The sequence below is a fragment of the Oryzias melastigma genome, linkage group LG3 (assembly GCF_002922805.2).
Source record: "Oryzias melastigma strain HK-1 linkage group LG3, ASM292280v2, whole genome shotgun sequence".
NCBI lineage: Eukaryota > Metazoa > Chordata > Actinopteri > Beloniformes > Adrianichthyidae > Oryzias > Oryzias melastigma.
The window spans coordinates 21,402,407-21,421,909 of record NC_050514.1 but is presented as its reverse complement, the minus strand read 5'-3'; the positions used below and the strand labels follow the sequence as shown (position 1 = coordinate 21,421,909).

Sequence of the window (19,503 nt, the reverse complement as noted above, 5' to 3'; positions counted from 1 at the left end):
GGATGGATGGAAAAGAGTAAAATACTATTTAAGTGTCTAAATTACAGGTTGTTAAATATTTTAATATATGTACATATATGTATAAAGATTTATTTAAATACCAAAGGTTGAATTGAAACAATATTTATAGGTGAACTCCAAGTCTCATTTACTAATTTTTGTGACTGTAACTATTTTTTTATTTTTTGTCCTTTCTTTGAAGAACTGACGTATGAACTATGTCTACAATTCCTATATTTACTTTATGTATGTTTTGTTTTGTTATCTATCAGTTGTGGTGAAAACTAAAAAAAAAGTAAAAAAAAAGAGAGAAAGGCAATTTTAAGCTTATTTCTCCTCATATATCTTCTCCATTGTGAGAAAAATACCACAAGAACATGTTGAAAACACCAGAAACACTATTTCAGGGGTGTCAAACTCAACCGCACAGGGGGCCAAAATCCAAAACACACCTTAGGTCCAAACAAGATAAACATTTACTCAACACACTAAAGCTATAACTTTAAAAATGTAACTTTTTTAAAGATTTTTCTCAAATTTCATCACGCTATCAGTCTGAATACTTAAAAAAGAAAAGGAGTGTTGTGTTAGGAGTTGCAGTCATCTGTCTGCATTGGTTAATAAAACTCAAAAACTTCTGCAGACGGATTGACGTTTCTTTTAATTGCAGCTCCAGCATGCTAACAGTCATTAGGTTAGTCTGGTGGGGGAGGTAGGAGAGAATGTCAGCATTCGACTTGACACCCGCCTATTAACAAACATAATAACTGCCCAGAGAGGAAGAAAAAATAAAACCCAAATTACTTGACTGTGTGCGTTTGAATAATTAAAAATGCAGACAGCTGTTCTATGGGAGCAGATGAGGAGGTGTAGACGAAGAAAATAATTAAGAAGAAAAAAACAAGCATGTTCCCGTCATGTTTATGGCTGATTGTTGCTAAGAGAAGTTATACAAGCATACCCTTTGAGATTGGTCATCTCAATCTAAGTTTTAAAGACTTACAAATAGAAATCAGTTTAAATAGTTTTTGTGCATTCAAGCAACATATACATATTTTTTAAGTATCCAATCAGTAGATGCATTTTAACATTTTATAAAGTTATAGTAGGCTCCATGAGAAATACCTGAGTAAACTTGAAGAAAAATATGAAAAACAATGGAAATGTTTTATTTAAAAAAATAATAATTAACAACTCTTTAGAGAAAAGTAAAAAATCTATAGTAAACAAATCCCCCACCTCCTGAAAAAAATAAACAATGGCTTGTTGTCCTTATTAGGCTCCTGATTAAATGCAACCACTACAAGCTAATATTACGGAGCCCATTATCTTATGTATGCACTTTACCATCCCATTACAAAATGTGACATTGGAGAGTTATGGGCTATTTCACAGAGTATTTCACCAGCCAAACTGAGTGACTGCTCAATTTCATGTGTCGACTGTGATCTTTTTAACTCCCATCCTCTTAATCTGATCTGAATTTAAATGATCGTCACTGTCAACGGGATTAGACCATTTAGGAAGCGGTGCTCGGACCATTAGCTTCATTCAGAGGGTCTATTAAAAAAGGTGAAGGCGGTGGGAGGAGATTAGCCGCTTGCTCACTGTGGGGTTTGACAGCAAACTGTCTTAGCAATCATTTCAAAGCTGCGGCAGAATGTCCTGAGGACAACGCCAGCTATTGCTGCATAGAGCTCTGTGTTTTCTATAGTAATACAAGGTAAAAGCATTTTTTTAGATGTCATTCTTTAAGTACTGCTAAATCTTTTCAGCACAACTTGAATATTAAATTAAATCTTTAATTGGTTTCATCTCTGTTCGTAGGTTAATTTGAGGTAAATTAAAAACGAACTTGCTTGAGGAGACACATGAGGACCACACATTTACCTGCAAGCCGTAAAAGTACGGACCACCAGTGAAATGTTTGACTGAAAGAGAATGCTTTGCTCCTGTAAACGTGGGCTGTGCAGTCATATAAGGCTGGCCATGTGCCTGGCAGAACCCTCTTTTGATCCGCCCGTCTCATAAACGTGTCTGCTGGTATGATCTAGGAGGGGGGACAGCTGCAGAGAAGAAGTGAAGGTGGAGGAGAGGTCTTTCTGTCAGATTGAGAAGTAGATGGGCAAAAAAAAAAAAGTGATTTACAGTAACTCAAATTTCTTTTTCTCCAGCCAAGAGATGCAGGTAAGGGAGCCCGTCACTGCCAGAGCAGCAGTTAGTGTTTCTAAGTAATAGAGTTTTCACAAAACTGAGGCAGAATAAATGTAACAGAAACAAAATCACATTTGTTTAAAGTCCATATTTATCTGAGTGGATCAATGCTTTACATTTGTAAGAATTTGATGGAAATCAAGCAGTCAGACTAGCATGACTGCTCAAGTATTCTGCCTAAAAAAAAAAAAAAAAATTAAAGAGAACATCTAAACAATTCGTGTGTAATCAAACTGTCCAATCAGGAACACTGACTGACTATCAGTTTCACAAGTTTTTGTGTAAGTGATGTAATGATGGAGGTGATCCTGCAGGAGACCATCCACTGCTTCATCAGAAGCATGCAGGGAGGTCATTCAGGCACATGGAGGCCACACCCACTACTGAACCTCATTTTAACTTGTTTTAAAGACATGTTATCCAAGTTTGATCCTGTAATGTATTTTTACACTTTAATTAATAAACTTAAGCTGATAAATGTAATTATCGTTGTGTTGTCTGCACATTTAACTATGTATAAAGTAAAGCATTTACAAAGAATATTTCATTTGCTCAGTATAGGATGTGTTTTTGCAGTCTTCCCTTTATTCTTTTAAGCTGTGTACATTTGAACTGCTGAAGACCAAAAGCAGTTTCAGAGTTTTCCTTCCTCTTTCCTCCACAAACTGTCGTGTCAGCTCACAGGAGCTTTTTTCAAAGCCACTCTGACTCATCTCTGTTAAAAGTTGACAAGTTCTGTAGTTGTCCGTTTCTTTATAAAGGATGCCAGTTCTCCCTTTGAATCTGTTCGAGTTCACCAAAGTGACACGACTTCTTTCAAACGGATCACCGAAGCTTCTGCCGTCCCTGTATGTGATGGAGGGAAACTGTTTTTTTTCTTCCTCTTTTGATGGTGGCCAAAGTAAAATTTTAATGGGCTCCCATTTAGCAGGAGGTCCTCAGAGCAGCAGGAGTGAAAGAAGGAAAGAAGCGACATAGATGAAGACCAAACCACTGTGGACGCTTCCTGCTCATTGCACTTCCGAGTAAAACAATTGAGGATGTTTAATTCAGAGCCAGAAACGGAGCACAGATGGCACGTGGAATGCTCTCTCTCCTACCCAAACAATCACATTTTGCTCTGATTTAAAGAAAAAATTTTAATAATTATTACAAAACAATTTTCTTATGAAAAAAGCCGTTTCAAGGGATCTAGGATCATCTGAGGCTCTGGAACCATTTGAAGGATTTTTCCTTTTACCTTTATCTTCTATTTGCAGAGTTTTGTTGACATACAAGCTGTGCACCTTCACATGAAAAATGTACAAACTTATAAAACAAAGATGAAGAGGCCGGATCTCCAAAGCACACAGTGTGATGTCATCTATCATTTATTTACCATGTCCAAACACCAAATATCCTTTAACAGAAACAACATCAAAAAAAAGAAAAACTGCATTTTTCAAACAATTTATTCATTTGATTTTTCAACACAAAAAAATTCAAAAAAGTAATTAGATGTCCAGATTAATGACAACTGGATGAAGAGGATGCTGCCCCTCTACATGAGGAGTCATTTAAAAATTGATGAACAGATCATTCATTTTACTAAAGTGTAACAATGATGGAATACTGTAGAAACAGTTTCAGCACATTTCCCTGCAGGAATAACATTTGCATTGTATTACGCTTTACAGAATATCTCCACAATATTTTCATGTCAATAAAAGGTTCCTTTTAATCATAAAAAAGGTTTAATTTGTCTATATGCATGCAGGTTAAAAAATCCCCTTATACTGTGAAGTCTCATTGAATAATTATACAGAACTTCAAAAAATTCATAATTTTCTTCCATTTTTATTAAGTTTTGATGCAGAAGACTGCTGGAGTCGAATTGTTTTACAAATATTTAAGTTATAATTAACACCGATATGCAGCTTTACTACTAAGAAGTTATTTTCATGCTTGAAGTCTAATAAAAAAAAAACAATGTCACAGTTTGTTTTAACTTCAATTATAAATGTTTACATCAAAACCTAAAAAAACTAAAATGATTCATACTTACACCAAACTAAAGTTCCCAAAAAGAAGTAAACCTTCTACGTTTATTCAAACTAACACATGTCCCACAATCTCCAAAGGTTACAAAGATAAATCATAAAAAAAGAACACACAAACGTAATCAAATATTTCAACTAGTAAAGTTGAGTTTTTAAATCTGTGATGCTTGTTTCACCAAATGTGATTCTAGGAAGACACTTTCTTGGTTAAGATTTATTTACCAAACCTCCAATGCTATCGTTCATGCACTTGAAAAACAACATGTGACTCGTTCCTGCAGCAGAGCGCCAGCAGCGAGTAGGTAGGTATACAAACAGGTAGACAGCGGTTACTTTGGTGTTTATCTGGTGAATCCCTGAGCTGGTCTGAGGCAGAATGCAGCTGAAATGCCCTTTTATTTACCTTTTGTAAATTCAAAAATTTAAACTGAACAGATAACACAGAATTTAGAGAGAGAATATTGAACTCTGGAAAAAGCCTAACTGCCATACACACAACATATCAAGCCTTAAGCTCCAAGTTTGTGTTTGTCATCGTCATTTTCATTGTGGCATGAACATTTTAAACATACGGGGTGGCTTCTTTCCACTTGTTAGTGCGTTTTCTTCCATCTGCTCGATTTGGGATACATAAAAGTAGGTGCAAACTATACCGAATACCTGCACAGAGACAGAAGCATAAAGTTAAAAGACATAGTAACAATGACTTTAGGTTCTTTTTTTTGTCAGTCTTCACATGATCGCAGCTTTGAATAGTTTAATCTAAAGAAACTTTCTTACATGAACAATGTGAAAAGAACTTGAGCATCAACAAACCAATAAATATTGTATTATACACAAGCATGGTTTCAATTTTTTATACGTGTGTGATGGAAATGTGTCTTTTACCTACTTTGGAAACGAGGAACATGGTCTAAATCAAATGAGTTCTCCTTTAAAGTCCCACTCCAACTATATTTTAATTTGTTGTCCAATGTTTCCCAATGGTCTTTTAATTATGATTATGCAGTTTTTAGCAAAAAGCAGCAGGAGTTCATAAGAAATTCACCTCTGAGTTGTGGGTGGGACTTGGTGCGGAAGTCAGCTCCAATAATCTCCCATCAGCCCTTTGTTTACACTCTCCTGCTAGCTTATACCACCTCACAAACCCAAGCTAACACTTGGGAAGCAAAAATCAATATCTGAGTTATATAGTCTCATAGTTTTGAATCAGCAGCTTAGATGGAAAATGAAGATATTAATGGATTTTTTTTTTTTTAGCTGCTTTTATTTTGTCTTCGTTTTTTAAAGAAAAAAAATGTGCATTTTGATTTTCCCTTATTATTTTACCCTGTCGATGGTGTGAAGCTGATAGGTGTGATTCTCAAATTTAGTCCTAGGAGTTGTATCATACTGTTAAATATAGAGGTTCTGATTATCAAGGTGTTAAAAGTCCAAGTGCACTCAATTAATCTTTGACAGCTGTGAACATGCCAGCAGGTTTTGGGCCGCCGTGCTGTGCGACAATCACGTGAATTGAAGACGACACTCAGGGATTAACATTGAAGAAATCCACAATTTGTTTGTTCCTATGTCAGTTCTCTCAATTTCATGTGTAAAAGTTTAAATTTGTAGATTAAAATTCTTAAATTGGAAAAAAAATAATCACATTTTTTTTTTACTTTAAAACAAAAAATAGCACATTGTGTTTAATAAAATATAAAAAAAGTCAAAAATGTATAAAAAAAATTGTAACACCGCATTTGAATGATAAAACTAAATGTGTATTGTGTTAATATTCATGTTTACTGAATGACATACCTGAGGTACTACGATCGCCAGCAGCAATCCTCCAATAATTAAGTAGTTTTCTTCTACCCACAACAGGAACCCATCAGTGCAGCCTGTCTGGTAGATGGTAGTCCCAGGGCCCTGCAACAAAGTAGTGTTTAATACAAGCAGCACAAAGAAATGAATGAAAAGACACAGAACAGTTTGCTTTCACAAAAACGAAGGTTATTCCATTTATTGAATTCAGTCTGACTGAGCCCTTACCTGTGCTTCCAAAGCTTTGGAGCCACACAAGGTGTTCGGCACTTCATTGGGCTAAGAGGAGGAACGAGGACAGAACAGGACAGTGTTTTAACGAAAACAGAGACAAGAGTTTGTGGAAGATCATCTTCAGAAGTACGACTAGAGGTAGACTAAACATGAAAAACAAACCATAGGTGCTTAAACTATTAACATTATAAAGACTAATGCGACAGTTCATGAAGCCATTTTATAGAAAAAGAAAAAAAACCCGACAATCTATATACAGGTAATTGTGTGGTTTTAATACTTATTTTTCTATGAAGATTTGAACATTGAGAGGGTTAAAACAGGAGAGAAAATAGCTCAAATGTTAACGTCTGTCAGAGAAAAGAGTATTGAGTGTGTATTGAATGGTTTTACAGCCTTAAAACATATAAAATTGTAAAAAATTAAGTCAAATACTTTGCAGATGACCTATTGCTGGATATTTTTAGAACATAACACACAGTAAACGACCACTGCGCTAAAAAGCTACGAACTAGATTCAAACAAGAAATTCTCAAAGATTATTAGGACTGATCTCTGGTCTTTTTGTGTACATATAATCAAAGAAAAATATTTTAATCATGTAAAAGCCACTCAACAAACAACACAACAGCTATGTCCGAATTCCCACCCTAATCCCCTACTTGTTACAAAATTTGCTAATTTGTTAAATTTGCTAATGTAGTGAGCATCAATCAACACTAGTTTTATGCAAGGACTTCGGGGAAGTTTCAAGTGCACTCGATTTTGGAATTGTAGATTTGGATAGCACTACAAAATGAAGAACGCACTATATAGTGGACCTTATAGTGAGTAAGGAAGGAATTCAGACACAGCTAACTTCTTGACCTTTAGTTGCCCCTAGATAGATTTAAGTAGTTGTGAGTTTTTGTGTTTTTAAATCCTAAAATATTATTAGAATTTCTAAAAATACTTCAACAAATGTATTGCTGCGATGGTAACACTTACCTTAGAGGTGGCACAGCAGGTGTACGGGACTCCACAGGCGAGCGGTCCGGGTGCAGAACAGTTGTGGTACATATTGACTTCCCAGTCCTTATAATCTGCTCCCCCACAACACTTAAACTGTGAAGCAGAAATTAAAGCACGGTTTAAGAAAACAGCTCAAAAGGGACATGGTAGCATGAATCAGTATCAACAAGGGGTGTAGCAAAAAATGTATTTGAAGATAAATTACAATATTTAATTTGGTGATATTTGTATCAATTTAAAAAAAGTGAAACATTGTTCACTCTTGGGATATAATCGTGATATATATCGCATCATGAGACATGTATCGCAGTACGTATTGTATCGGCAGATTCTTGACACTATACACCCCTAGTAACAACACAGTAAACATTGTTTTTGCTGTGCTAGGAACAAGTCAGGAGGATTTTTAAATCAGACAAAAATCAACAAAAACATGGTGTGTGATTGCTTGTGTGTGTGTTTCATTCTCTATTTTGGGCTTCTCTTAATCCACTGCTCATGTGGTTCATTTGTTCATACAAAAATATGAAAAAAACTATAAGAAATCTAATCAAACTGTTTATGACAAAGTGTGCTTCTACTGTCCAATCCTTCCACTGGGAGGCTTTTGTTCCACACTCAGTCAGCATTTAAAAGAAAAAAAAAAAAAAGAAACGTTTCCTCCAAAATCATTAAACCTTGAAGTCGTGAACAATAAATTGAGGCTGAGAAACTTTATGGTTCCAAACCAACAAAACAATGACACCAAAGGATCGTTTTTGTCTTTTTCATCATTAGCTGCAATCCCTCAGGTAAAGAAAAACACCATCACTTAAGGGAAGACTTAATGAGCTCGGTTAAAACAAGTAATGAAAGACAATTATCTCTATAAAGAAGCTTTGATTTGTCTTTGAAAAAAACGGTTGGCTTTGTTTTTAACTAACCTTTTCTCAAATAAATGCTCAATAAAAAGAATAAGTTTTGTTTTGTTCTTTATTTTGCTGCTCTGTTTCCGTCAGTCAAACAGTGTTTAAGGATTTGCAACATTTTTGTTAAGTACGTTAATTTTAAAATGTGCCTTTTTAGGGGGGAAATTTAAGCATTACTGTCAAAAAAATATAGAAGTGAGAAACTTGTGCAAATCAATCACTATTTATATCAAAGCACTGATCATTCCATATAAATATGATCTATGACAGAACACTAGAATACGTACTCCTACATTTGGATCTATAAATCTGCATCAGAATGCCAAAGTGTTACAGAACGTCCTCAATTCCACAGCATTGGCTCAGCTTGATTGTTACTTTTTGAGATAAATATTTTATTGAGGGAGAATGTGAGGAAGAAAGAGTGGATGAGGCAGGAGATAAAGACTTATGAGGAATAAATGAATAAATATGAGGCGGCTCTTCACCACGCAGTGTAATCAGTATGCTGATAAGACGCCTGTCTGCCAAGATGTTGTTCCCGCTTCCTTTCGTGTCAAGTCTGCAGAGCTTTTACCTCCCCAACCCAACAGCAATGGGTCAGAGGTAAAAGAAAAAGAACGTTAAAGCAGCAAAACCGATATAGTTTTGACAGAAACCACAAAGATGAAAAACAAGAAAGACCTGAGTCGACGTTTCATGTTGGTGTTTTAGATATTTAAGCTTCTTCAGAGCTGAGGAAACTGCAAATAGCAACATTTGGAATTGTTTGGATTTGTATTCAAAGCATTTGAAACTGTTAATTCTGTTTTCTGTAACCAAGATAATGTAAAGGGCTGCTAAAGTCGCAAAGACTAATTTTATCTTTTAGCAATTTTCCTTCTTTGCTCCAATCTTCTTAACTGATTGACAATATTCTTTAAAAATAAAATACTCAGAAATATACATTAAAATCATTGGCTATAAGGAAATAATTTCTGAGCTAATTGACTTGAGTTCCTGCTAACAACAGGTTATCAGTCAGTCAAATTGACTGTGTGGGCAACTGGCTCTGCTAAAGCGTGGGCATCCTTTCTTCTCAGCATTCATTACACCTGACAGAGTGACGACAGATCGGAGAGTAAACGCATGTTGCCACAAAATTAAGAGGAAGTTATATAAGTATATAAAAAAACAATTATTTACGTATTTGTTTGCTGCAGGTTTTAACAAACATGACAGAACCAGATTTAAGTTGCACAGATTTACAGTAGATATCTGAGTCAAAAATGACATGATGTGATCGTCTTCCTGTGAAGGTTTGTGACTGACCGAGTATTAGCAACAAAACACAGTTCTTGTCCATCAGTGCAGCAGAGGATCTACAGCAACACACTCTGGCTAATCCCTTTCAGCCGTTGACTGAAAGCCTCTCGCTGTTACAATCACCTGCTGCCTGATGGATGGACGGTTGAGTAGAACAAACAAACAGATAAATCAGGACTTCTGAGGCTCAGATGAAAGCACGGTTCAATAACAGACTAACAAAGTGTCTCACTTACTCTTCAGAGATGATTACACCTCATTAACAACACATTTAAACAGAACTAGCAAAAATCTTATAGATCTTATCAGTAAAACAGAAAACAGATCATTAAACAAATTAGATTTATTTGTTAAATTATAGCTGATGTTACTGGATTAATGGAAATATGCTGTGAAAATGTTACCAGTCACTCAAAACTAGAATTTGGTTGCATACCAGTGGTATCAATGCAAATGCAGACAAATCATGCATTTTGTGGTACAACCACCAAATTCGGCATGGAAGTACCTTAGAATCCCCTCTTTCAGAAAAGTACATTTGCCACAAGAAAAATCCAAACTAGCGGCCATTTGTAAAAATGGTACATGTATATGTATACGCAATTGTGACAAAATCCAATATTTAAACTTGAGAGATACCTAACATACAATATATTTAAAACATTGTTTTTTCCTTTAGATAACTCGTGTTTGTGAAAGCAGGGATCCTAAGGAATATACATGCTAAATTTGGTGCTGCACCACAAAATAAACAATTATTTTAATTACTGTCTCTATAATTGAGGCTGTATATCGTTAACAATCCTCTCACCTCCCCAGATCAATCACCAATTGTCGAGGTGGTCTCCAGCTACAAGTACTTGAGTGTTTACCTCAGCAGGACAGTACATGAACCTTACGCACAACTGAGGTGCTTCTATTTCCTCAGGAGACTGTGGACCTCTGTACTCAGGGGATTAGTCTTGGCCTTCTTCTGCAGATGTGCAGTGGACAGCATCACAGTCCAGCACATAGGTTGTTTGAGAGGAAAGCACCTCACAAGTTAATGAACCACATAACATTTTCTTTAAAAAGCAGATGCAAGATGAAGGTCAATCCCATCAAGAGGATGATGTCATCATTGGAGCTAATGTTAATATAGAGATTGCAAGACAGGTTTGAGAACCAGTGGACAATGGCCTCTTGGCCAACTCATCCCACAGAATCATGCTTCCAACACAAATGAAACAATTCAAAAGGAAAAATAAGCTTTCTAACAATAACATCTGTTACTAAAACAGCATTACAATTAGAAAAGACTAAAATAAAAAATCCCTCTTTCTGTGCTTTGGTTTTTTAAACATGATAATATATCAACTGCAATTATATAATGAACTACGGAGGATTAAAAAGCCCATTACCTTTTGGCAAGATAAGGAATTTGCTTTTTTTGCAAAATAGTGTTTTCTGGTTGTGGAATAAGTTCTTATCATGCCACTGCTCTTCGAGATAAAAAAAAGATGATTGATAAAATGTATAAAGTATTATATTAGTAATATTTTTAAAAAATGTATTATCCCCTAATTGTTGTGGTTCATTTTAACGTAAACTGCAGAACTTCCAACTTGTAATTGGTTAAATTCAAGTTGTGCTGAGAAGCATGTCTTTTATATTCATAAAACAATAAAACTTTACGATCTTTTACATTGATTTGTATGAGTACAAATATGTTTTAGGCACTCAAACTGTCTGTGCATTTTTAATATGAAGCAAATATTGTGTCATTGATAAAAAAAAATGTCCCGATCATTATATTGTTCTGTCAAAACGCCACCTTTTGGAATGAAGCGAAAATTAACTTAGAAATACAATTGATCACGTTTATGTCTAACAGCCTCGCCTTACAGGAAATTAAGTGTCAGTTCAAATGTTTGAATGGCTTTGATTTTGGCAGAACGGCAACATCCCTTGCTATATATAACAAAAGGGACCCGTGTGGCAAAAGAATAAACTAATAAATAGCATACCTTCCAGCTATTCAATGATTATGAGACGGTGTGTCACTTTACTAACCGTTACAAACATCTATTTTAATTAAAAAATATATATATATGCCCAACTGTGTTTTTGTGCTATAGGATTAATCTATATTAGCATTGCCGTTTTGATTAATCGTGAACTGTAATTGTGGCGGTCTCCTCTTCCGTTGTACTGAAGATAAATGCAGGCATGGCCACTGGAGAAAAAGGTCACATTTCCATCAGAATACTTAAGCACACTAAATAGAAAAACAAGACGTGACATTACTACCTCTCTTAACATAGTGCGGTAAACTACTATTTTCATTGAAGCCAAACAAATAAGAAATATGTGGTCTCAGTAATTAAGTTTTGACTCTGCTCTTAGTACTCTGCTGGATATTCTTGTCAAGAGGTATTCATTCATCATTTTATTCAAACATTTATGGTTTTGAACTTTTCCCCGATTTTAAATTCCATTTTGACTCCTGAGAAAAGTGTCTGGATGAGTAAAGAAGACAAAAATATTCAAGTGGTAGCCTCAAAAATAACTGGCCAACTTTTCTTTAATGCCAAGGAAGGAATAAATGCTTATTCTGTTCTACAGTTCTGAGAGGAACAGAAGGACTTTTTAATGTTTTCAACTACTGCAATTGTGAAATGTGTTAAAGAGAGATTTCATTACTTTTTATTTAGAAACGTGCTATGATGTTATATATGGTAAATTGTATATACTTAACCCTTGTGCTGTCCTATGCACAATAACTTTAAAAGTGGGGTCATCTGGACCCCACAAGAAAGTGCGCTGAACTTTTTTTTCACCCAAGGATTTTGTATCTTCACTTGTGTCCACGGTAGAAATTAAATCCTTTCCACCTTTGTCATGGGAGGGATCACACATCAAAATAAGGGTTGGGTCATCTGGACCCCAAAAGATAGCACAAGGGTTAAATAACATGTTTCTACCTTGCTTTGAGGCCCAAACATTGAGTGCATTTGAAAACTGTACTGAGTGACTCCTCTCCTCTGGCACTCCAAACAGGAAGTTCCTATTGGTCCCAAAAAAGCCAAAATCCCATAGATTTCTATTAAGAAACAAACAGTTATTACTCTGTCGTTACATTTGTCAGAATAACCTTTCCTGTCATTATGGGGGCAGTCATTTTGTTTTTTGGTACTTTTGGAGTGTTTTTCTATCAGTTTTCCTTACTGTTTTCTGCTTTTCTTTTTTTGTTTGCAGATTGGTACCCCAGTTGTCCAGAGCACCCGATTGTTCGAGGACAGAGAATACCACACATCAAATGTTGGATTCCTCCCTGAGAGGATTGTTGCTTATTTCAATGAGCAGAAAGTCTCCTCCCAAACTAACACGGCCGTGGTTGCTGATGAATTCATGCTAACGTACTGTGCCGTGTTTCCAACCGTGCAGGCAGACACTCATCCACATGTGTTCGCCACTAAAAAAAAAAACCTTTATTGAAAGCCCACAACGCTCAAAACCAATCTCTGTTGAAAGCTGTGAGGGTGTCTATTATCATGAAAAGGGACATGTCATTTCTAATTGTCCCGTGTTCCTGTCAACGGAGAAAAGTCACACCCCAAAAAGCTCAAAGGTGTCGGTTTTGTCCGGTCTGGCCCTTCAATCTCCCCTGCTGTCACTGATCATTCCTGTAAAAGCTCCGTCTCCCAGACAGGAGTGTAACAGAAATAGGGGGCTTGTCCAGGATTTGAACCCAGGACCTCTAATACCTTAACTTTTTTTCCACAGCCAGCTTTCAGAAGAAGGTGTGTGGACTTGATTCTTGATTAGCCAGAGTGACTGACATATAAATGTCAACTCAGACCGATTCGGACCAATCACTGCTCACTGATAATTTCGGGTTCCAATATGACGATGTACACATCACAAAAAAATGGCATCTAAATTGACTTATTTTTGTTGGAACTGAAAGCAAGTCATTTTTGATGTGTGGCATCACACTCACTTGGTCCAGTTCTCTGATACAGTCAGCGCCCAAATTGCTTTATAGTCACAGTTCCATTCACCCACACACATTAACACACTGATGGTTGCCTTATGCGGGCACCAACCTGTAACTACCAGGGAGCAGTGTGGATTCAGCATCTCGCCCAAGCATACTTCCACATATGAGCAGGCAAGGGGCGAACCGAACGCAGCCGCCCCCGTATTTACAGTAAACATGCTATATTATATACAGTACATATGCATTCAAAGTGTTCCTATCTGCAATCAGATGCTGGTGTTTGTGCAAAATCTTTTTGTTGTTGGTTGCAGCTGCTAAAGTTCAATACTTTACTGCTCAGATTTTTGTGCTCGACTGGTACGAGACAGACAGATAATCGCCTAATCTGTCATAGTGTGAACAAGGGGTTTCTATGAGACGTAGGTCCCCATCCTCTAAATACCGTATTTTCCGGACTATAAGTCGCGGTTTTTGTCATAGATTGAATGTCCCTGCGACTTATACTCCAGTGCGACTTATATACGAATTTTTAATGAGATGAGATATGGACCATAAGTCTAGAGTGCCCTCTTATGGTGATCAATGCAATTACTTTATTTACTTTAGTTATTCAGACGTGACAGAGAGGACGAAGAATTTAACAGATTTAGTGATATGGAGTGAGATTGTGTGCAATTAATTACAGTAAAGATACAAAGTTGATGAGTTCTTAAGGCTATAGTTAAATAAAACTGTGATGTTATATAAATGCTACACCTTTTCGTTTTTTTCATGATGCTAATATGTGAATATGTGTTGACACATATTCAGCCTGTTTTCTATTCACTTATGAATGTTATAACTTACATTCCAGGATGATGTAATATGGTTTTTTTCAACTAGTTTGTAAAATAAATTACTTGAAAAAAATGCGACTTATACTCCAGTGCGACTTATGTATGGTTTTTTCTTCTTCATTATGCATTTTTTGGCCCCTGCGACTTATACTCCGGTGCGACTTATAGTCCGATATAGTCTGATATCCAGGTGTTAAATAACATTATATTTATAATAACAAATATAATTAGGGTAAATCTAAACAAACATATGAAAAACATATCAATATATATATATATATATATAAATAAAAAAAATTCAGAGAAAATGAAATAAAATTGTGTATTTTTGTGAGCACTGGGATAAATCTAAAGAGACAGTTTGAGGCACATATTCACAGTTTCTCTTTGCATGCACAACACCAAATGCCTGTCATTGCTAGTGAAGTTTTTGTGGGTTGCTATGGAAAGTGTCAGAAGCTGGATTTAATAATAGTGAAGTGATACTGTGGGGCAAACAAAGTGTCACACAAAAGCCTAACAGTTTGATTTAAGGATTTGACAGAAAACAAAGTGCTGATAACTATGCAAAGCAGCAAACAGACACTTTTTACTTTTAGGGCATAATTAAAAGCAATCTTATTAATTGAAGCAAACATTTCCTGCTTGTAATTTCCAACATCTTCCAGAGAATGTTAATCTGACCCACATTATTCACAGGACATGACTTAGCTGAAAGATGGCATGACATCTACCTGATATGAAATGCAAATAGCCAAAAATGCTTTTTTAAGACTCTGTCCAGAGCTTGATGGGAGCTAGAATACACATAAACATAAAAAAATTGTTCAAGAAGGAACTCCCACATAAAAACTAAGAAAGTCTTTTGAATAAATGGCTTATACTCGGCTAATCTTAACACTCAAGTGAGGATTCAGAAGAAAAAAATCTATCTTCTAGTTCTCTAAAAATTTGCAATTTGATCAAAACACACAAAGTGCTCCATTGAAATTCCTGTCATCATTCCCACTCTCCTAGTCAAAGTTCTGCTCATATGGTTTCCTCTGAGTCGTGTGGGAAATGCTTAAATTTAATTCTGCTGCATAACACTTGAGACAGCCGGGAGCTTTAGAGGATAACGAGAAAATATTCCAGCAAACAGTTTTCCATCATATCGAAAATAGTGTTTGTTTTATAATGTTGGGATGTTGGAACCCCAAACCACAATAGAAAACAGCTGAAAAAACAGGATCTTTGTTTCTAAAGCAGTAGTGTAATTTCTAGTTAGCCACAACTTCCAAATATTTTTGCTGATTTTTAAGAACAATGAAAACCCCTCTGACATAATCAAAAAGGTTAAATACAAGCTATACTGAAATGCTTTTTTACAATAACAAGACCTGTTAAGATACTTCTTTATTCACAAGTTGAGTTGCAGTTATTTTATTTAGATGACTACTAAAGTAGAAAAAGGCCAGCTTTGGCAATAACGTTATAAGAGTTTCAAATTGAATTCAACAATACTTTACTAAACCACCAATAGAGAATAATAGACAAAGCAGGCTTTAATGATCAAGGCTGGGTTTCACAAATGATACCTTATAAGAATCCCACAGAAAAGATACTTCTATAAAGTTTATATCAGTTTTAAGTCAGGTTTAGATTCAGATTTACTTTATTATCACTGGTGGGAAATTCAATGAGTGTCAGCTTTTTCCTAGCATGAGCAAAACATACAAACTAGTGATTATGCCTCACAGATTAGCTAATCCTATAGTTTACACAATTCTGTTGTTGAAAAATAACCAAAAAAATAGTTTTTTAACATGTTTCAGTGGCATTTTTCAAAATGGAGGACATATGTAAAAAAAAAAAATAATAACCTTAAATCTGCATTTCTGAGTATTTCTGCATTCAAATCATTGAGAATCAGGTGCGGAGGAAAAAGCGCCATTGAAAAAAGCTTTTAATAGTGATGTTAAAAAGCTACAATCAACAGACTTCAAGCTCCCTATTTCACTCCATTTTGATGCACTACGCCAACTGTCTCGCTTGAGAAGTCTAATGAATTCCTGCTGCTCTGCAGAAACTATGTCCTAGAAAACACTACAGCCTTTTTGATTTTGACTAAACAGCATCATCATAATCAAAAGACCACTTTGACAATAGATCAAAAGATGATTGGAGTGGGACTTCAAAAAATAAAAATTAAAACAAAAATATTTTTATTTAAACAAGGTTATTGTCGGGTCTAAAAAAGTCTTAAAAGTATTGAATTTATGGATTTGGAAAAATACCTTAAAAAGCCTTTAGGAAGTTGGAAATCTTAATATCTGAGCCTTAAAAATTGTGCTATTCGAAACTTCTTCGTTTCACTTTTCTCATCAAATTTTTTTCATCCATAAAGTGTTTGATCAAATAATGTAAATAATGAGCGTCAGATAATGCACTACAAACCAATACGCTGCTCAACATAAAAAAAGAAGCATAAAGCATAAAACAGACTGCAAACAACAATGTAAGAAGCTACAGTTTGATCATGGAAAATGTAATGGGACGGGTATCCAGCATGCTGCTGGTGCTCTCAAAGCAGCGGATGCTAGGACCTCACTGCTTCTGCACCGTCTGCACTGACTGTTTGTGAATGATCATTTAAAAAAAAAAAAATTACTTCAAATAGGATGACAAATTGGTCTTAATTTTTGATTTGCACAGTCTTAAAAAAGTCTTTAAAGTCTTAAGTTTAACTTAAATAAACTTGTTACCTCTTCAAAGTTGATGGTGCTTTCTTCTTTTTCACCAACCTCAAGAGAATTGGCAATCTTTTTACTGATGGAAAAAAAGACTTCCTGAGTCTGTCATTGGAGCATCTCAGGGACAAAGGTCCTCGGCTAAACGTGCTTCTTCTCTCAGCAAAGATGACATCAAGAGGGTGGGAGGGGGTGTTAACAATGCAGCAGAGCCTGTCCAGAGTTTTCTATTCTGTTGTTTCCAGAGAGTGCAGCTGCTGACTGAGCACCTGACCAGCCTGAGTGTTTGCTTTGAGAAATCTCAAATGATCTACAGTTGCAGAAGAAACATTCTTTTTCAATTTGCATAAAATTACTCAAAGTCTGTTGGAGCATTTTTGCATATTTATTTTTAAGTGAAAATAACCAAAAGTTGGCTAATTTTTCAGCTGAAAAGAAATTGAGTGGTCCAACTCTGTGACTATGCACCTGGTTTCAGTTTACCCTGTACACACCCTGCCTGAAGCCAGACATCTCCTCTCCAGCTTGTATCAATTCCATAGCGATGGAGCACCTAAAGAAAGTGCAGTCAAACCACAGATTTCCACAGCAGAGGAAATAAATGATCCTGCATTCTGCAGAAACCTAAGCTTTTAATGAACAGGTATCTCTACCAACACCTGTTACATTAAAGCAGAAATGCAACTTGGATTTAATGATCATCTGGATGCTGTATGATTTGTTGTACGATGTGTAATTGCTTCCAAAGCTCGAGCAAAGAAACACGTGTCACGCAGAATTAGACCTGCCAGAGGAAAACTATCATCCTGAAGGAGCATACAGCTCTTGCTTGCATCTTTTTGATCGCTGGAGAGACCATTAAAAAATGTTTTCCCTCATTGAGCAGGTTAGGGTGAATGTTTTTTCTCCCCCACTCAAGGAGACTCAAAGAAGGTCCTTGTATGGGTACATTAAGGGATGTCATGAAAATGGAACATACTGTTGTGTGGTATATCGAGAAGTATTTGTAAGGGTAATGAAAGTTGCACACACATATGTTTTACTTTCTTCACCCTTACTTACCTGATATAAGTGTCTGCTACAATCTGTCCTTCATAATATGTCCATAGGAAAAATGCGTATGAATATTTTTGAAGAATTCTGGTTTTTGCAGTTTCCTGTGTACTCTTTTGATCACCAGTTTGAAAATGTCTGCAAATAACTTCAAGTTCTAGTCTGTGGTGGAACAAACATTAAATTCCTGTTATACACGATGTACCAGAAGTAAAGCAAGAAAAAGTTGAGCTGCTGGATGACCTCCATTGTTGCTTTTCTAGTCATCGCACTGCAATGACGCAACAACACGCTAGCCGTCTACACCACACATGTGCCGTGAAGCAAACCACTTAGTGGAAGCGAGGCTTAACTGAGTGGAAATGTTTGCCAGAATTAACTGGACCGTTCCGTACCACTACTTACTGTCCGGACCGGAACGTTCAGTGGAAACAAGGCTTAACTTTACACTTTAAAACTTTTGTAAACACTGTAACTTTGACACATGTCCACCTTTATTTATTTATTTTTTTAATCAAGAAAAATAACCTTTTTTTTGGTCCCTTAAAAATAGAGAGACCTATTAATGAGTCAGATTTATTTTCTTTTACAGAGTCCAAGCACCTTAGCTTGTCCTATAGCAGCAATGCATTTTGTCATCTTTTATAAATACTTGTCTTCCTTTAAAAAAAAATTTTTTTTATCCTCTACCTTATAGTGCTTTAGTGGCCCCTAAATCACAAAGTCTGATCCAGACCAAATATTGTCTTCCTCTTCTTCTTTTTCCTTCAAGGGTTGCCACAGCAAATCAGCTTCCTCAATATAACCCCGTCTTCTGCATTCTCTACTCTAACATCAGCTACCTTCATGTCTTTGTTCACTGAATCCATACTGAACCTTCATTCTTTTCCTTTCCACCTCCCTAGTTTCTCCTCCACCTGTTCCCTGCTCTTGCAAAAAAAAATCACCATATCATCTGCAAACATCATAGTCCATGGTGATTCCTGTCTAACCTCATCCGTCAATCTGTCCATCACCACTGCGAACATGAAGGGGCTCAGAGCTGATCCCTGATGTAATCCCACCTCCACCGTGAACTCCTCTGTCACCCCTACAGCACACCTCACCACTGTCTTACAGCCCTCATCCATGTCCTGCACTGCTCTAATGTACTTCTCTAATATCATGTTCTTTAATTTGAATCATTTCATTACTCAGAAAGTCCCTGTTAGCATCAACCATTGGCAAGTACTGCAAGGACAGCCATTTTTGTGATGACTAATTTTTATCATTTGCTTTGTTTTGCCACAGGAAAATAAACAGGGTAAAATGGAGCAATGAAAAAAAATTTAGAACAGAGTGACTGTAACCATGTTTATTCCAGCAAACAGATGCACAGCTGGGACA

At 36.0% G+C, this 19,503-nt stretch overlaps 1 protein-coding gene across 1 annotated transcript in view; it reads right to left on the bottom strand.

Annotated features, from left to right (window-relative positions):
* Positions 1–3,566: 3,566 nt before the first annotated feature.
* tspan15 (tetraspanin 15) overlaps positions 3,567–19,503 on the bottom strand; it is a 36,027-nt gene continuing 20,090 nt past the window's right edge. Inside the window, exons 5-8 of the mRNA XM_024294892.2 lie at positions 7,281–7,397; positions 6,288–6,338; positions 6,054–6,164; positions 3,567–4,913 (exon numbers count right to left, since the gene is read on the bottom strand). Coding sequence (XP_024150660.1) covers positions 4,797–4,913; positions 6,054–6,164; positions 6,288–6,338; positions 7,281–7,397 — 396 coding nt within the window. The 3' untranslated portion in view covers positions 3,567–4,796. The remainder of the gene's footprint in view (positions 4,914–6,053; positions 6,165–6,287; positions 6,339–7,280; positions 7,398–19,503) is intronic.